Source organism: Leucopleurus acutus (genome assembly GCF_964270905.1).
Source record: "Leucopleurus acutus genome assembly, chromosome: 9".
Classification (NCBI taxonomy): domain Eukaryota; kingdom Metazoa; phylum Chordata; class Mammalia; order Artiodactyla; family Delphinidae; genus Leucopleurus; species Leucopleurus acutus.
This window is the reverse complement of record NC_139144.1, coordinates 90578230-90596827: the sequence shown is the minus strand read 5'-3', so window position 1 is coordinate 90596827 and position 18598 is coordinate 90578230. Positions and strand designations below refer to the sequence as shown.

Sequence of the window (18598 nt, the reverse complement as noted above, 5' to 3'; positions counted from 1 at the left end):
CTACAGCAGCAGTCTGTGTGTTCCTACACGTTAAAGACCCGGCTTTGGTCACATTCCCAAAGAGCACGATACTGGTCTTGAACAATAGACAAATGTACCCATATGCGCTCTTTTAAAAAATGAAAAAAAAAACCTTCCCAGGCTACTTATTTATGAGAAGTCTGTTACTTTTGCTAAAACATTCGCGTTTCCACGCTCCACAGCAGTTGGCTGAGCCAGCTGCGCCGCGCGGGGCGTGGGCGAACCAACGGCTAGAAAAGAATCCGGTCCCGCTAGGACCTAGCAGGAGGAGCTTCCCGGCAGAGCCACCCCACCCCGGGCTAACAGAGGCGCTGCGTCCTGATTGGCGGGCGGGCCAATCAGAAGCTGCCTTTGCGTAGCCGGGCGCCTACCGTACCCGCCGCTTCTGCGGGCCTCACGGGCTATATAAAGGACCGCGCTACAGCCTACGCTGCATGGTCCTCTGGTCGGAGTCAGCGGAGCTCAGCAGTCATGGCCAACCACCTCGTGCTCTACACCGGCGCAAAGATGCCCATCTTGGGGCTGGGCACCTGGAAGGTAGGTGCCCTGAGGAGCGCAGTCCGGGGCTCGCTTCAGGCTCGGCGCGGCCTGGGGCGGGAAGAGACCTACAGTGACCCTGAGCGACCCCGCCTCGGACGCCCCGCCTGGGAGGAGCCACGCTCGGGCTGGCCGGGCCCCCGGCGGGGTCGGGCCTGCAGCGCGGGAACCTGGACGCCGAGGCGGGCAGGGCGCTGGCCAGCGGTTTCGGCCCAGGGGCCTTGCGTGGGGGGCTTGAGAACGCCTCGTTGGCTGCCGACCCTGTAACCCCTGGTGCTTGGGACCCGCGGGCCGCACTTTGAATCCTATCCCAGCTGGAAAGTCACTAACGGGGCGCCGAACGAAGGGGGCTTCCCGTGTCCCCGCCGCTGTGGCCCCGAGGATGGAGGTCGGGGGCGGGGCCTGAGAGATGGAGGGGAAACAGCCTTGGGCTCCGGCGTCCCTCGCTTAACGGCACCTCTTACACCCGCTCCTTTGTCTTTCTTCGAAATAGTTTGTCCTTAATCGTATCCGGTTTTGCTCCCTCAGGAATAAGCGTCCCAAGGTAAGCTCGGAGACTGCAGGTGATTCAGTTAGGCGGCACGAGTTTGCCCAGGACCCGTCTATTTACACGTCCCCAGACGCGAGCCACTGAGCCCCCCGGAGCCGGGCGTGCCTCTCGGGGTGTAGTGTGCTGGGCGGAGAATCTGGGCCGGGAGGTTCCCGCCCGTGCAAAACTGCGAGCTGCCCTCAGTAGTAAAACTCTTCGGAGACCTCGGTACCACTGAAATCTGTGCACAGAGTCCCCAAGAAACGGTTAGGAGTAAAAAGGGTAATCTGAGTATCTGAAAATTAGCGCAGAGGGGTGGTATTATGGGCGCCGAGGGAAACCCAATAATTTTAAGCCGCTTATACGTTAGTTTCGGGTATTGTATATTACATTGCACAGCTGTGACCAGGGTTTTCCTTGGAACTTTGAATATAGGATTGGGCATTGGTTATTTACACACAGACAAGGAAAAGAAAACACTGCATGGATTGAGGGCGCCGTGGAATGGTTTGAAATAGAGCAGCGGATGGTGCTTACCTCAACCCGAAAACCTGCAGTTGAAAATTTGTAAATATAAGGGTGAATACAGGGTCGTAGAGTTGTCTCACACAGAAAGTGTTTCTTGGCCAAAGTGATCAGCGTATATGTGACTTGTGTTTCCTTCCAAAAGCCCAATGGTGGCTCTAAGGGTGTAATTGAATTATGACCATTGTACCAAGTTAAATTACATCTGTCACAGGTTATTCTCTTGGAATGGATGTGAACAGACACTTTGTTGGCAATGGCAAATTACAGTTTTTACGATGGTGAACCACCATCACATGTAACTGGAACAAAAGTTCCACAAAACAATACTTAAACCTTACTGGGTGGGATGCATTCCAATATTTTGATTCTAAGCTCGCGGTTTCAGAAATTATGGTCCTGACCTTAGGTTCATCATTTCAAAATCACGAGGCTGGGGTAAATAAGGAGTAAAAGTTGATAAAAGCGGGTTTTGAATCATTTGCTTGAGCACTTAACACTCCCCCACCAACCCCAAAGCTGTATATTTAGTTAAGCTAGCTCTGTACGTCTGTACATTTAGGTCATTCATTCCAGCAGACTAAGTTCATTGAGGGCAAGGGTAGCGTCTACCTTGGTCACAGCTATTTACAGCACTGCTCAGGGTGCCTGGTAAATTGTAGGTGCCCTAAAGATATGTGTTGAATTAATACGAAGAAGTAAGATAAACTAGATTTTGGGGGCGGCGAGGAGATGTTGTACAGAATTGTGTAGAGGCGTGGTAGGGGAGGTGACAGTGAAATGGTATAAGTATGGGCTTGGAGTAGATTTCCTTTTTTTTTTTTTTTTCAAGTAAAAAAGGTACATGAATAGTGTTTTAATACCCTTCCCCTGTGTGTGTGTGTATATATTCCTTCACAGATGCTGGACAAAGATGGGGTTACCTAAATACCGTTTGCTTATCTTTGTGAGAACTGGGGGAGGCTCTGGGAGTGGGTGCAGCACCTCGTTCCTGTGGATCTTCCATGTGACGGTGGCTGTGTTGTATCCTTCAGACTCCTGGCGGGGCTCTGGGAGTCTCCAATCACTGTTCCTTTGAAGGTCCTCACACTCTCCATTCTCTCTTTGGAGGTGAAAGTTTCAGGCCGATGGGAGAGCATCTCTGCCTCAGAGCCCATGTGGCTTAGAGGCAGTTTCCCTTGGCAAGCTTGACGTCCCCAATGGACGGTAAATAAGCCATGAGCATTGTATTGCCAGGAAGCGACTAAAACAGAGATTACTTCTGATGCTGACCAGTGTCCTGTTGCTGATAAATGTTTGGCCCTAGCTGAAAAGTTGATGGTAAATGGCCATTGTAACTCACCCACATACTCAAAACCTAGGAATGGAGATAGAGTTTCTCCATCTCTTTTCCATTATCTCTGTATCTGCCTGCACCCAGGAGCCTTTGAGACATTTTTCCCTAATTTCTAGCCGCACCCCCCGCCCCCGCCGTAAAGTTCAACATCACAGATAGACTGTACATCTGTCTGTGTCCATTGGCTCTTTGGCGGGCCACAAACCGTTTTATAAGCTAAGATTTTTTTTTGCCACCGATAAACCAGTTTTTGCCTCTGTGAGGGTGATATCACTCCCTTTAAGAATAGGAGAAAATGCTGAGAAAGAACTCAAGGCAAGCTCATGATGGCCTGAGATCCCGGCCTGGGGAAGAGGGGAGAGGGCAGAGGTGCTGGCACTGGAGCTAAAACAGTAGTTCACAAGCCTCATCTCCCTGCAGGCCTACACCTGGAGCTCTTCAAGGGCAAAGATACTTAAATAAGACCTGCCTGCCCAGGGCCATTCCTGCTCCATCCCCATCTCAACCAGGTGGAGACAGTGATGTCTCGGAATTCAGGACAGATTGATTCATGTTGAGCGGGAGGAAGTTAATCTTGGTTTCATAAGTTGGTCTGTGTTTGTTGCCAAACCGAGTTTATGAGCTTTGGTGTAAAAACCATAGCCAGAATTGACTGTTGTCCTGTGATAAGGCAATGAAAGAGATTCTTCAGCAGAATGCTCTTTATCATTGGAAATTGTGGTTTACATTATTAAACTGTAAAATAAATTTGGACATAGTTGAACACGATAAGCCAAGTGAGGTTGGCTTCTCTGCACCAAACAATGAAAAGCGTCTCTGTTGCCGTGAAAAATTGCACATTGTTGCCATTCTCAGGGTTCTGCCAGATGCTTATGTTGTTGGAGTCCTACGAGTGTGGCAGATTTTAAGCCTTGTTGATACAAAGCTGCCAGATCCAGGTCTCCCAGCTGTGCGGAGTGGGAGCGTTGTGTGTAAGCACAGGGCAGGCGAGAGGCGAGCAGGCCCAGCTCGCTCAGGTTTACCCCAAGTCGATCGGGACTGTATTGTCAACTGATTAAATTAGAGCAGGGGCTGAAACCCTTTTCGTCCCCAGAATATCTGCGTTCAATATCAGAATATTTTATTACGGAGGGGCTGAATTGGAAGCCAGAATGTTATTTGTGAATAGGAGTTAGGACAAATCAAGGCTGGGACTGTTGCCTAATCCCCATTTCTTTGTATGCTCTTCCAGCAGCTCAGGGGCTGGTAAACCGCAGGCCACAGCCTGTTTTTGTAAATAAAGTTTTATTAGAACACATCTCATTCCTTTACATGTCTTTTATGACTGCTTTTGTGCTGCTCCAGCAGCAGAGTTGAGCGGTTATGACAGACCATTTGGCCCATAAGGCCTAAAATATTTTCTGTCTGGCCACTTTCAGAAAAAGTTTGCCAACTCCTCTTCCAGAAGATTCTAAGTAAAGTAATTGGAACCTGGAATACATTTTGAGAAATTAGATCACAGATGTCTGTTTAACATGCATCTAGTTAAAATGCTTTATATTTACAATGAAAAACAAAATTATATTGTGACATCACTAGTTTTTAAACAAAACCAATAATAAGAAATAAGCTTAGTTTCTCTTAAATGCAGGTTGAGTTTCTCTGAAGAAAAGCTGGTTTAATCAGAAGAGGTTAAACAGTGTTTTTCAGTGACAGCTTTTCCGGAATATGTTAGTTTATAAGGCCTTAGAGGTTGATGCCCTATTTCTTTATTAATCTAAGTTCACATCAAAAGTTATGGTTGGGGACTTCCCTTGTGGCGCAGTGGTTAAGAATCCGCCTGCCAATGCAGGAGACACGGATTCGAGCCCTGGTCCGGGAAGATCCTACATGCCGCGGAGCAACTAAGCCTGTGTGCCACAGCTACTGAGCCTGCTCTCTAGAGCCTGCGAGCCACAACTACTGAGCCCACGTGCCTAGAGCCTGTGCTCTGCAACAAGAGAAGCCACCGCGATGAGAAGCCCGTGCACCGCAACAAAGACCCAATGCAGCCAAAAATTAAAAAAAAAATAAAAAAATAAAAAAGTTATGGTTACCTGTTTCTTGCTCCAGGGTTACCATTGGCACACTGTTCTCATACTTCTTACCCAGGATGGTTTTTCTTCCCCAAAGTGAAATTTCCTTTGTTCCCTACCCACCTCCTTCATTACAAAAGCGATACCTGCTAACTAGAGAAAATTTCAAAAAAAAAAAATGTCTGAAAGGACACAGTCCTTTCCTCCCAGAAATCCCCATGTTAAAACTGCAGAGGATTAAATCTCTGAGATACTTTGTTTTTACCAATGACATTGTTTTATAACCTTTCTTTTTTGGATCTGTGGTGTTTTTGTTGTTGTTTTTTGTTTTTGACTTGCAGAGGGAATAGAGGGAGGGATATTAAAGTAACGTGCATGGGCTACAAGCAAAGTGGAAGATGATGAGGTTTTTAAAGGGTGAGAGAGAGAGAGAGAGAGAGAGACTGACAGTAGTTTTCCTGGGAGTGTTATATGAAAAGAAAATAGGCTCAGTTTGTGAAGCTGATGGGGGCCTCAGGGGCAGGGACTTGTCACCACTGTCACTTGCTGCCGTCAGCCCAGAACATCATCAAGTTGCTACCCAAGCTAGAGCTTTGGAGCTGTAAGGTCTGAGGGGAATGGGAATAGGTGCCTGTGGCCGAGTCACAGGGCAGATTAGTGGCAGAAATGAATTTCAAACATGATTTTGTCTGTAGGATTTGTATTATTATTATTTTAAAATAAATTTAAAGGCTTTGTATAATCTGGTTATTTATAACTTGGGTGTTTCCTCTACTGGTTTTCTGCAGATTTCCTATTAGATGTATGGAAACAGATCTTTACGATTTGTTTTCTTTTCAAAGTCTCAGTCTGGACCCCTGCCTTCCATGGGCAGTTTTCAATGTGGACATGGGATGGGGAGATGGTGTAATTGTATGTTAGCATTCCCAAGTTTATTGAGTCATTTTTTACCGTATCTTAAAGTGATGAGGGAGGTTAGTTTAGTCTCTGTGGGAAGGGCTCTTGATTGAGACAGTATTGAACATAGTTTGTGGATTCTGGTAGATTTTCATCTCAGAGGATGATTTTCCAAGCCCAGGAGACTTGTCCTCTCCCTGACCAGTGCCTCACAGCCTCTTGGGGTCCACCCCAGAGTACACAGACCTCTCAGCAGAGGCTGGCTCTCAGGTCCTCGTGCCAGGGTTTGAATCCTGACATCTTACTGCACCATCATGGCCAGTTTCGTAACCTCTCTGCACCTTAGTTCCCTTATCCACAGAGATAACGGTATCTACCAGGGTCGTGGTGAAGGTTCAATTCAATAATACGTTTAAAACTAGTGAAAATTGACCCATCACAAATGGCAGCTGTTGTTATTTTCAGTTTGAGCCATTGTGGGCTAAACACCACACGGGGCAGGTTCCATTTTGTTACATATCTGCCCTGGCACAAGCCTTCTCGCAACCGGCATGCCTGTCCCAGAGGCGGGCCTGGCCTGCCCAGCCCAGGTGAGAGCCATTGGTTTCCGGCTGTACACAGAGCCGGCGGCCGCAGGCAGCCTTAGTCCCCACTGCTGCAAAGCCGTCTCTGAAAAGGGGAGGCCGGCATGTAGCACCTGCTCGCAAGAGTCTTTTTATGAATTGCCACAGCTTGTACAAATTTAATTTGTAAAATGCGTGACAGTCCTCGCTTCTGCTTTGCTTTCCCCTTTGAAAGCAGTTTGGGCTTAGCTTCCCAGCACGTGCTTCTCTCGCTTATCAGCCCTCTGTCCAGGGAAGGGTCAGGGAGCTGTAGCTTCTTCGTGACCTTTTGAAGGTCATTTCTGTCCTTGGCTTCTCTATAAAAACATCACAAGAACGTGTTTTTAAGTTTTTTTGTCAATTGTTCAGCAGCCTTGATTATCCCACTCTGCAGTCTTCCGGTTCCAAGGCACTGAATAACCAATTTAATCTTCAGCAGGAAAAAAAATGTGTCCGGGTGGGGATTCATTGACTTACCAAATGATGTCAGGTGTACCAGATTCAAGGCTATAGAAGATGTGCCCAGGAGCCGTCTCTCACCAACCCTCATCTGTCCCTCAACCCCACTTTCCTCTAGCAGCTCCTGGCTCACATGCTTCCAGCACCGGGACCCCAGCAGAAGAAAATCTTGTCTTGGTAGCATCAGCTGAAGTCCGAAGATTGATTCTCATGGGCCTGGCTGGGGTCATGTCTCTGGCCCTGCGCCAGTCGCTGTGGCAGATGCAGCGTGTGGCTGCGCTGGGCCTGGGAAAGGTTCCTGCCCCTCTGCGCATGGTTGGGGGCAGTGAGGTGCTGGACTGGCACAGTACAGGCCCACAGAGAAATCCAGTCAGGGCGTCATCAAGCCTGAAGAGAGTTGACGCGCGCCGGCAGCCAGTTCCCTGGCTGGGTCTCCTTACCTGCTCTCTTTCCTGGGGAGGGGTGTGCTCTGCTCTGCTCTCATCAGCAGCTGTGCCCAGGACGCCACAAGGAGGCCGTGGTACTTACTCCGTTCTGGTTATGCCAGGGTTTCCCTGCTCTGTTCCTTTAACCGAGAAGGGTGGGGGGGAAGGCTGCAGGTGTAGCTTCTTGGGTCCTCCAGGGAGCTAGGAGGTTGCCAGATTGTCTGAAGATGTTTTCTGATCTCATACCTGAGGTCAGCATCGCCTGTCCACGCCCCCTACTCCCTCCGTGGTGGCCAGAGAGCTGGGCGAGGGTCCCCCGCTCCTCTGCCCTGGCCTGTTCACAACAGCCGATGTCAAAACAGCAGATGTCTGCAGCTGCTCATGGCCCTGGGGAGTTTTCCTGGTCATTCTTTTCTACCCCAGCTCTCCAGAGGAATGCGCTGTGTGCATGCAACAGTCTGATGCACACGCGTTTGCTTTCCACCTTTCTGGTCTGAGAGGAGCATCGCGGAGATGTCTGTGCGGCCAGACTGGGTGCTGGGGGCGCTCCCCACGCCTGTCCTGCTCACTCAGACGCGCAGATGGTCAGGGCAGGCGCGGCATTCAGTCTTTTTGCCGCTCTGACCACAAGCCATATGGTGGTCTTCCACAGCTCCCATTTCCCCCTCCTGTCAACTCATTTCTGTCCGCTAATACCTCTGAGGGCGCACCTCCCACCTCCACCTCTTAAAGCAGATTCTTACACAGTGAGATTGGAGCACAGGCCTTTGAATCTGCACCAGTAATGTTCCTGACTTTGATACACTCAAAACTGCTTAAAAACAAGTGATGGCCAATACCAGAATCCACGAGTGGAAGGAGAAAATAAATCCTAGGCATTCACTCACGGAACTCAGGAACCAAACGGGAATTGGAGTGAATATTTACAGCGCTTTTGAAATATTTTGAGCTGTTTGAAGGAAACGGTATCCCTTATTGTCTTGGGAACCTAATAGATCCAGAGAGTGGGGGATTTTTTATACCGTCAATGGGTTCTGAAGAAACAAGGAAGGGAGAGGCTTTGGCCCATCTAATTAAGGTGATCTGTGCTCCTAGTAAGTGGTGATCAGATTTTCCTAAAATGAAGCAACATTGCATCTCACCTCGGGATGTTCAGACACTTACCGTGGCCTGCCTTTGCTAGCCTTAAAAGAAGCAGGAGCCCCTGAGGAGCAGTGGGTTCCTGCTGCCCTTGCTTCTGGTTTGTGTGCACACTGTGTGTTTTGTTTCATTTTTGGTTTTATCCCCATGCCTTCCATTTCCTGTTTCTTTCAGTCCCCTCCGGGCAAAGTGACGGAGGCTGTGAAGGTAGCGATTGACCTTGGATACCGTCACATTGACTGTGCCCACGTGTACCAGAACGAGAACGAGGTGGGGTTGGCCATCCAGGAGAAGCTCCAGGAGAAGGTGGTGAAGCGTGAGGACCTCTTCATCGTCAGCAAGGTGCCCCGCTCTGCAGGGGAGCCTGAGGGAGGGTTCTTGTCCACATTCATCCAGGGGCAGCATTAGCTTAGGGGCCACGACCACGCTCTGGGGCCTCCTAATACAGCTGCGGTTATCACCTGGCAGGCAGTTCTTCCAGGGGAGGTGTGTTGACTCAAGGCCATGGGGGTTCTAGGGCTCGCCCGTCTGTGGCCACCTGTCTGTTGGATGGTCATTCCACCCGGACCCATTGGTTGGAGCCCCTTGCTGATGCGGCCAAAGCTGTGGGTTGGCGCCCCCGTTCCAGGGAGTTACCTTTGAGGACAGTACTTGGTTCCCACCTGCAGACTGATCTCCGCCGCTGGCCACTGTCTTTCACCCAGAGGCTGGTGGTGCCCAAAGGACACCGGGTGGGAGGGTGAGGCTGGCCCCACGAAGACCAGCCTGTGGGAGAGTAGGCCAGAGAGCTCATGTTTGGAGCCTGGGGCTGGCTTGCTGACCTGTCCATTCTACTTGTTGCCTTCAGTTTGGTCCTTGTGAAAGGTTTCCTTGATCTGATCACCCTCCCTTCCTTTGGAAGAGTTAGGATCCACGTGTGAAATGGAATCTCCCTCCCCACTGTTTACAGCGTCACAGTGCAGTGGGTGGGTTGTGGGGAGAGGAAAGCAAGTTCTCTGTCCCCGAGCTGTCTGGCTCCCAGCCGGGAAAGCGCTTCCGGCACGCAGGGTAAGACTTGTTTCTCTCGCTGGCTTCAGCTGTGGTGCACGTTCCATGAGAAGGACCTGGTGAAAGGCGCCTGCCAGAAGACACTCAGCGACCTGAAGCTGGACTACCTGGACCTCTACCTTATTCACTGGCCCACTGGCTTCAAGGTAGGTACCCGGGGCTCAGGTGTCGCCTGTGGCATCACCCTCTCCTGTTAGCAGGTCGTGAGCAGGTACACAGTCTGTGTGTGTCCTGGCTGCTCTGCTCAAGGTATGGTCCCTGGACCAGCAGCAATGGCATCACCTGGGAGCTTGTGAGAACTCAGTCTCAGGCCCCACCCAGGCCCTTTGAATCTGAACCTCAGGTGACTTACATGCACGTTTCAGAGTTTGAAGAATGCTGCTCTTTGTCATTTGGTGATCGTATAACTTGAAACTTTGTGACAGTGAACATGGCTCAGGTGACACTCCTGCCCATGGCCATAAGATGTCATCAGTGACTGCCCCTCCCCCCTGCCTCAGGCACCTACACACATACCCATTCATACCCTGTACATGTTTGTGCGTGTTTCTACATTCCACACACACCCCATCCTGCGGGAGCTGGGTAAACCTTGGCAGCCTGCCTCTTCACAGAAAGCTCTAGAGCTATTATGTCCTTTGCCTCCCTTCTAGCCACGGGGCTCAGTTTTCTGCTTTGTCAACCAGCTTGAAGGCATGCAGGTTTTTACCCTGTAACTCTTATTTTATTGCCCTGTGGTATATCGGGGCCTTACTTTCAACCTTTGTTTTTCACAGTAAGCTGGCAAGGCTCGGTGAGGTGGTGGTTTTGTAGGTTTGGATCCAGCCAGGACATGGGCCCTGTGAATCCTGGCCCTGAGTCCTCCCTGCCCATGCACACACTGCCATCCACAGCGGGGTTCATCTCACTGACCGAGAATTGTCCATCTCCACCCGATGGTCAGCACCAGCCCCGGAGTTGTCTGCCGTTTCTTCTTCACACTGACATGGATTTGCTCTTGATTATCCTCTAAAACCGTAGCCAGCCATTGTAGCTTAGAATAATTGTATTAGAACTTTGCTTTCAAAGATGCAGCTCCCCCAGCAGATCTACGCAGGGCTGTCACTGATTGTCTTTGATTGTTACCACAGCCTGGGAAGGACTTTTTCCCATTGGATGGGGACGGCAACGTGGTTCCCAGTGACAGCGATTTTGTGGACACCTGGACGGTAAGGCAGCCCCTGGCTCGGCCTCCCCTTCCTTGCCAGCTCCCCAGTCTCCTTGCGAGGGGCCAGGTGTGAATACCCAGCTCTGCCATTTCTTTCGCTGTAATTGTTACTCTCTGTTTTTTGCTCTTCCTGTCTCATTAAAGCCAACCTGGCTTTTGTCTTGGTGCCTCTTGTCTTCCCAAAGATCTCATTTGCTATCACCAAATAGGGCAGGACCTGGTAAGGTGTCTGGTGCGAGAGGTGCTTCTGACCCTTGTCCTTTTGGGCACATGTCAGCAGCAGGCAGACCCTCTTTGGTCTCTAGGCCATGGAAGAGCTGGTGGACGAAGGGCTGGTGAAGGCTATTGGAGTCTCCAACTTCAACCATCTCCAGGTGGAGAAGATCTTAAACAAACCTGGCTTAAAATATAAGCCGGCGGTGAACCAGGTAACGTCCGGCAGGGAAGCCACTGTGCCTGTTTGTTACTGTGTGATCCTAGCAGTTACTTTCTGTCCGTGTCACCTGGGGCGCAGCCGGGAGGCAGGTCCCTGGACGCCGGCAGAGTCCTGATTTATGGCTCAGAAAGATAGTGACACATCTGGGAGTGAAACTTGCAGGAGGGAACGGGTTTGAGCCTGCCTTGTGAAGACTCGGTCCTGAGATGAGCTGTGTGCAGACATTGAGATCCTCAGACCTGTCACAGTTGATAAATGGCCAAAGCCAGAAAAACCCTCAGGGCCCATGGCGACAGTAACAAGATTATTCTCGTTAATGTCAAGGACAGTTGCTGGGAAACAGAGACAGTTGTTAACAGCTTATCTAGGAGTTGGGACATTGGTTACATATAACTTTATGTCTGGGAGGGAAGGGCTTAGCATGGGGAGACTTCCTGTGTGTCCCATGGCCCCTGCCCACAGTGGCACCATCAGCCCTCCTGTTTGTATCTGCAGGTCGAGTGCCACCCGTACCTCACTCAGGAGAAGTTAATCCAGTACTGCCAGTCCAAAGGCATCGTAGTGACTGCCTACAGTCCCCTTGGCTCTCCTGACAGGCCCTGGTGAGTTTCCACGGGATTGTGTTCTCTTGTCAGCTAGTGACGATTAGAAATGGCTGCAGAGAAAAATCCAGCATCAAGGAAAGTGCTTCTGGGGCCGATGGGCAGACCTCCCCAGGAGCCTCCTGTTGGGTCTCCTGGTTGGTGTTTCCAGTAGCGAGATGCCTACTCTTTTTCCAGCGGGTTGGGAGTTTGTAACTGAGCTCTGAATCAGAAGACAGGCAGGCTGCCCTCCAAGGTCGATGAGGGTTAGGGTTAGGGTTGACGGCTGCCTGGAGTGGTGGCGATGATGGTTGCTCACGCAGACCGTGTTTCTGTCTCCAGGGCCAAGCCCGAGGACCCTTCCCTACTGGAGGATCCCAGGATCAAAGCGATTGCAGACAAACACAATAAAACCACAGCCCAGGTACAGCCATTTCCAGGCGCTCATGACTGTTCCCAGAACTTCCTGCATTCGTGGTGGTGGTTCCCATTAGCCGGGGGGTGGGGGTGGGGAGAGTGACCGAGCCCTGTCGAGCGCTCCCTGGACGTGTGGCTCGGGTCCTGGAGTGTGTGGTGGAAAGGGACTTAGAAGACTGCGTGTGGTCTGGGGATAATCGGACCTGCCCTTCTACCTCCGAGGGCTGGCACGAGGGTCAGCCTCAGCACTGTTTGGGAACACCCGTCTCTATACTCATAGAAGGACACTCGTGATCAGCTGAGCGCTCCCAAGTGGTAGAGCGAGTTCCCAGACAGGGAGTAATGTACCCGGGAGATGCGGAAGCACGTGGCAAGGAGGCTGAGAGCGGGGCTCGGGGGTCAGATCCTGAGTGTCTCCCCTCCCCCTTGCTGGGCATGACCCCATCACCTCTGAGCCTCGGTTTCCTCGCTGTGAAGTTCTGGGGTTTCCTTCTCCAGGTGATGGGTGTGTAAGATTAGGTGAGATGAAAGTGTAGAGCTCCTGGTATACGGACACACTCGGCACCTCTGTTCACAGGTTCTGATCCGGTTTCCCATGCAGAGGAACTTGATCGTGATCCCCAAGTCTGTGACACCTGAACGCATTGCTGAGAACTTCCAGGTAAGGTCCTGGCTGGTCGGCCCAGGGTCTTCTCGGTGGAGGAGGGGCCAGCTCTTCACAGGGCCTCTGGATTGTCATGTGTGTGCCCACCCCGCCCCATCTCCTCTTGGAGTGGCAGGGAGCCCACCGCGGACTAGGGACAGTGGTTCCTCTGGGAGGCGGTGCTACACCCGGCAGGCCCTGGGCCTCGGGCCCCTGCTCTGCATGCACACACCTGTGCTGAGGCTCCTCGGGGAACTCATCATTTGCCGAGAAATGTTGCTCTTGAGTGATGCTGCCTGGGTTTGCCTCAGGGCTCCGTTAGTTACTGTGCCTCAGTTTCCCCATCTGTAAAATAGTACCTATTTCAAGAGTTGTCATGAGGATTAAAAAAGATGCACCGAAGGGCTTCACGCAATGCCTGGTACCTTCATACGCACTCAGCAAACACTGCTGTGCTGATACGTCCGAGGCCTGCAGAGACCTTCCAGGGCACCAGTGAGGTGTTCTCTCCGAGCACCTGCCAGAGCAGAGCAGACCTCCTGGCACCCCCTGCCTGCCTGCCTCTCATACCAGTGTTGGGGGCTGGGCTGGGAGAAGAGCTCTCCGGGAGGGTCCCTGCGCCTGTGAGCCTCTGCTGTCACTGAGCAGAGCAACTCTGCCCGGACCCCCTCTGTCTTCACCTGAGCCCTGGTTCCCAGCAGCTCTTGTTTCCATAGCAAGCAGCTGATTTTTGCCTGTTCCACTGGCCAGGCTGTGGCTGTAACACGTGCTGCTGGTCCCTGGGGCCTGGGGAGGGTGGAGGAGATAAATAAAGTGGTAAAACGGTGACCACGAGAAACACATATCCTGCTAGAGATGCATTTTTTGTTTCATATTTTATTTTTTCAGGGTGTTAGAAAAGAAACATTATAAAATGGCTAATCTCTAGTACTAACATAATTATTTTGCATCTTACTGTGTAGTCTGCACATTTTTGCACGGTTGTGATCACAGAGTATGTAGCAGGCTTTCTTTCTGCACATTCCGCGATCATCCAAGCTGAGGGCCCTCCTCTGGTCCTGGGGTAGGCAAAGTTCTCCACCTGATACGCCTTTCTCGTCTTCTCTGTCTGTCAAGACCTTATCTGGCTTCTTAGGCCCATCTCAAATGGCATCTCCTTTGACGACATCCTTCAGCTTCCCAGCTGGAATTCCTTCCTGATTCCTCTGGATTCCCTGCGTGCTTTGTGGAGCCTCTTTCCTGCAGCGCGCAGCTAATTATTCCCTGTAGCATAGCTGTTGAATTACCTCGTCCTTTGCTTCATTGTAAACTGAGGCAAAGACACTTCTCACCCATCACTGTATTCCCCCTGGTGCTTATCACAGTGGAAGCGGTCGGCAGAGGTTTTGAAATGAATGGAAGAAGTAAGTGGAAGAAAAAGTATCATTTTGTTCGGAGGTTCTGGAAGGGAAGGTCTGTTTTCATTGTTCACATAGTACCCAGACAAAACATGTGCGTTCTCTGAATAGTCATGTGAGAAACTTTCTCTGAGTTTAGTCTACCTTCCTGCCCCTCCGCACTCCAGGCAACATCTCACCAGTGATCCTTCCTGGAGCTGCTTGTATGCTTCCCTATTCTGTGTTTGATAGCTGTTTACAGAGCTTATTGGAAGGTTGTTTTTTTTTTTCTTTTTTTTCTTTTTAGGTCTTTGACTTTGAACTCAGCAGTGCGGATATGACCACCTTACTGAGCTACAACAGGAACTGGAGGGTCTGTGCCTTGGTGAGGTGAGTCCCGGGAGAGCCCCAGGAGGGTATCAGGTGCTGCAGATGAAAGAATAACTCCTGGAGGCCTTACTGTCCAAGTCCTGCTATTGCAGCGGCTCTGACTTGTGCATGTTACCTTGCCTGTTAACTTGCCTTCTCCTCCGTGTACAGCAGGAAACATTTATAGTGTGTCAGCTGAGCCGCACTCAGCCCCCCGGGAAATGCAGGGAGCTCTGCCCTAGATGTCTTCTCCCGCTCCCATGCACTGTTGGCCTAACCTGCAGTAACCACATATATTGACTTTTAATTTTCAAATTCTAGTGGCACATCTGAAACCAGATGATCCCAGGTGGCGCGTGCCCCGCCTTCTTGGAAAAATTTGCATGTGACTCTTCATCTCTAATGACTAATGAAAGGGTTCTAGTTGGAGGACCATGGTGCTTGGGGCTCAGCTCCGACAGCGATTAAACCATGTGACCGAGAGAATCACTCGGTCCCTCCAGCTATATATGCGCTGGTTCCTTGTATTCCCTCTGACTTGTAGTGTGGAATCTGAGGGAGATGACAAGGAAGGTTGTTTTTTCTCTTTTCGTGTTTGCACCACTGCATTAACTCCGTAAAGTTTAAAACTCATTTTCTGCTTTCAAGAAGAATCTCCCCACTTCACAGTGGAGACTAAGAACCTCCTCTCTCGTGATTTTTATCGTCCGACTTCTCTGTTTCTTCTCTTCTTCTCAAGTAGTTACTCTTCTAAGCAAAATCTGAGCATTCCCTAAGGCCGGCTCGGGTGCTAGCTCTCTCCTTCCAGCCTCTGCTCTCTCTCCAGTTCTGGGTTTGCACCGCTGGTGGCTTCCCACCGCCCTGGCAGGTGTTCGCCAGGTTTGCGTCTTGGCCGATAACTCTCTCCTGAGCTTCGTTCAAGCACATGCCTGTGAGTGTGTTGCTGCCACGCGTGGCCTCGGATTCGGAATAGGCCAGAGGCAGAGTTTACCACTGGCCCTTTCTGATGATCCTGTTTGTGTTAATGGTGCTTACCCTTTGGACATGAAAATCGTTTTTTATCTGGCGGGCAAGGGAGAGAGAAGAGAGAAGTGAATCAGTCGCCAAGTTACATCTGTTCTGCTTTGAGAATCACTGATCGTTCGTTCAGTTTCCTTTTCCCTTCCCGCTGCTGACGCAGCATATTGAAGGGCAGACAAACCACAGGGGTTTTCTGTTCGGCCCCTTTATGTATAGACTCCTTCTACTCTCTAGTGCTGTTCTAGAAACAGCTGTCAGATTATCCTGTGGCCACTGATGTTTAATGGGTTAGGATTGGAGCGGGGAGGGAGCGGCTGGCTGCAACATCCCCGGGTCACCTAGGAAGCATTTTCTAACCATATGTACACATACATACGTGCATCCACATTGCCACAGTTTGGCATCTATCGCTATACTGAGCCCCTGCGGCTAATGGCAGTGTTATATTTCTCAGGTTTGATAGGATGCCAAAACAAAACAAAAAAATCCATGGGGAACTTTTGAATTGCCTAAATATTTGAGTTGGAGTTGTATGCCCCAAGCAGGGTTCATCCTGGGCCTTTCACACTCTGCCCAGCCAGACTTCCCAACGCTATTGCCATTACATTCCCAACACAGGCCATCGGCCCTGCAGATGGGGCTGTGAACCTTGGCCAACACGTACGCCTGCATCAGTCCACGCCCAGCTCAACGTCCAGCCTGTCCCCTCTCCCTGTGTTTCCTGTAGCAAATCCTCAACTACTCTCCTGGCCTCACTTCAGCTCCCACTGGTACCAGGAGGTTTTGGAGGTGACAGTGGCTTCTTGTTCCACGTGTTCGGAGCACTTGCTGTGTCATGTGTGCAGACTTGTTAACATCTCTTATGTTATTATCACCCTCTTAATGTTTAAGGCAATAGGTGCTCTCTGGTCCTGCAACTAGACTGAGTTACCAGGCGGCAGGAATCGTGTCTTGCCGCCCTGCACACCCTAAGCACAGTGCTGGGCACACAGGGAGGGTGGTGTCCATCACACAGGTGCTGATGGATGAGAGCCCCCTGGCAGAGGACTGGAAGGTGGGCCACGAGCCCAAGGGCAGACCCAGGATCTGCAGTCTCAGAAGAGGCTCGTGCCCTCTGAGGCCTCTCTTTCTACCTAAATGAGACACCATTGCTGACTTTTTGAAGTTTGTTGTGGTCAAAGTCTCTTCGTCAAAAGGTAATGTGTTTCTGTTTTTTCCTGATAGCTGTGCCGCCCACAAGGATTATCCCTTTCACGAGGAGTTTTGAAGCTGTGGGTGCCTGCCCTTCCCCAGGTGACCTGCTTTTCCCCGCCTCACTTTTATTGTGTGTAGTATAGTTTGGCCTGTGTCCCTCAGCGGTGGGTCAGCGACTTACAGATGAACCAACGAGGGCTCAGCCAGCTTGGTGTTGGGTCCGAAGAGCAGAATCAGTAGATTAGAAGTCTCTTCAGTTTTCTTTGCCCTTCTTCTTGTCCATCTGGGGAAAGCACAACCCAATACCCTTTTCTAAATTGAATTTACAAAATCAAAATAGTGCCTCTAACAATTGCATTTTGATTTCTTGGAACTGTAATCCTTTCAGCTAGACTTTTCTTTGCCTCAAATAAAATGTGCTCTTACGAGTTTGACGCTGTTTATTTTGTTTTGGTTTGTTGAGACGAGGTACCGCCTTCCCTGCCCCTCAACCTTCCTCCTGTTGATACCCATCCAGCAGGCCACTCAGCTCTGCAACAGGAGGGAGGACTTGGTGTCTTTACTTTTAGGTGGGGACCCATCACCTCGGTACTTCACCCATTTAGCTTTAGGGGTCTGGGTCTCATCCTGGCTGCGCATCAGAGACACCTGGGAGGTTTTGAATGCTAGCGTGTCTGGCCCTCATCCCTGGAAACTGATCTCATTTGTCCAGGTGTACCCAGGGCATCACGAGTTTGCAGGATCCCTGGGTGACTCTGATGTGTAGCCAAGGCTGAGAGCCTCAGCTCTACGGCCGAGCCAGAACACGAGTCCACTTGTTGTTTCACAGATTACTTGGTTGTGCCTCCTACCTGTGCAGGCCAAAGTCCTATGGTTACTAAGCAGCACCACTCACAAGAAACTGCTTTCATGAAGCTCGTTGTCTGGACCAGAGGGAAGAAAAGCATCAATAATTGGTATTAGCTTGGGCCACTCTAACAAACTATTGGGTTGGCCAAAAAGTTCGTTTGGGTTTTACAGAAAAAGCAGAGTGAACTTTCTGGCCAGCCCAATACTAGAGACTGGGTAGTTTAAACAACAGAAATGTATTTCTCAAGGCTCTGGAGGCCTGTAGTCCAAGATCAGGGTGCCAGCATGGCCGGGTTCTGCTGAGGGCCCTCTTTCTGGCTGGTATCTTCAAGTGGCAGAGATGGATGAATACTTTAAATAGGGTTACAAAAGTAAAGGCCTTGTATTACTTTTACAAATGCTGTTGCTTTTAAAAAAATTAATACTGTTTCCTTATCCAGAATTAAATTAACAAAGGCCAGGAAAGGGGGTCGGATAGACAAGTGTTGACTTCAAGTTTTACAAAGATAGGTTGCTTTGCTCCTGGCTTTGTTTGTTGGATGATTATAGCCCCTGTGGTTAGGTGACAACTGCTTTGCAGGTTATCCATGTGTCGGATGGATAGCGTTTAGTTGGGCAACATTGGTTGCTGGGTCTCACCCAGGGATGCAGGAGAGCAGCCCAGCCCCTGATCAGCTGGAGTAGAGCCAGGTCGGGGGCACAGAGCACCAGGCACTCGCCGCTGCTCACTGCCTGGGCCCCTCGCTTCCTGGAACCTACTGGTCACTGTGGTCCAGTCCCCACTGCTGGATAGGCAGGTCCCACCTTATCCCAAGTCAAACTGCAAACCTCTTCAGTGACCCTCTAAATCACCAAGAGCAGACTATCATTAACATCTGTGGCAAGTCCTCTGCGATCTAGTTCCCAAACGATCTCTCCAGGTAGTCAAGAGTTG

General features: G+C 50.5%; 1 protein-coding gene across 1 annotated transcript; it reads left to right on the top strand.

Moving 5' to 3' along the window:
• Nucleotides 1–442: 442 nt before the first annotated feature.
• AKR1B1 (aldo-keto reductase family 1 member B) lies at nucleotides 443–17249 on the top strand. Its single transcript, XM_082846219.1, has 10 exons — nucleotides 443–558; nucleotides 8700–8867; nucleotides 9602–9718; nucleotides 10703–10780; nucleotides 11085–11207; nucleotides 11711–11817; nucleotides 12139–12220; nucleotides 12791–12874; nucleotides 14540–14622; nucleotides 16846–17249. Exons 1-10 carry the CDS (start codon nucleotides 493–495, stop codon nucleotides 16886–16888), a joined length of 951 nt encoding a protein of 316 aa, XP_082702345.1. The 5' UTR covers nucleotides 443–492; the 3' UTR covers nucleotides 16889–17249.
• The last annotated feature ends 1349 nt before the right edge of the window (nucleotides 17250–18598 follow it).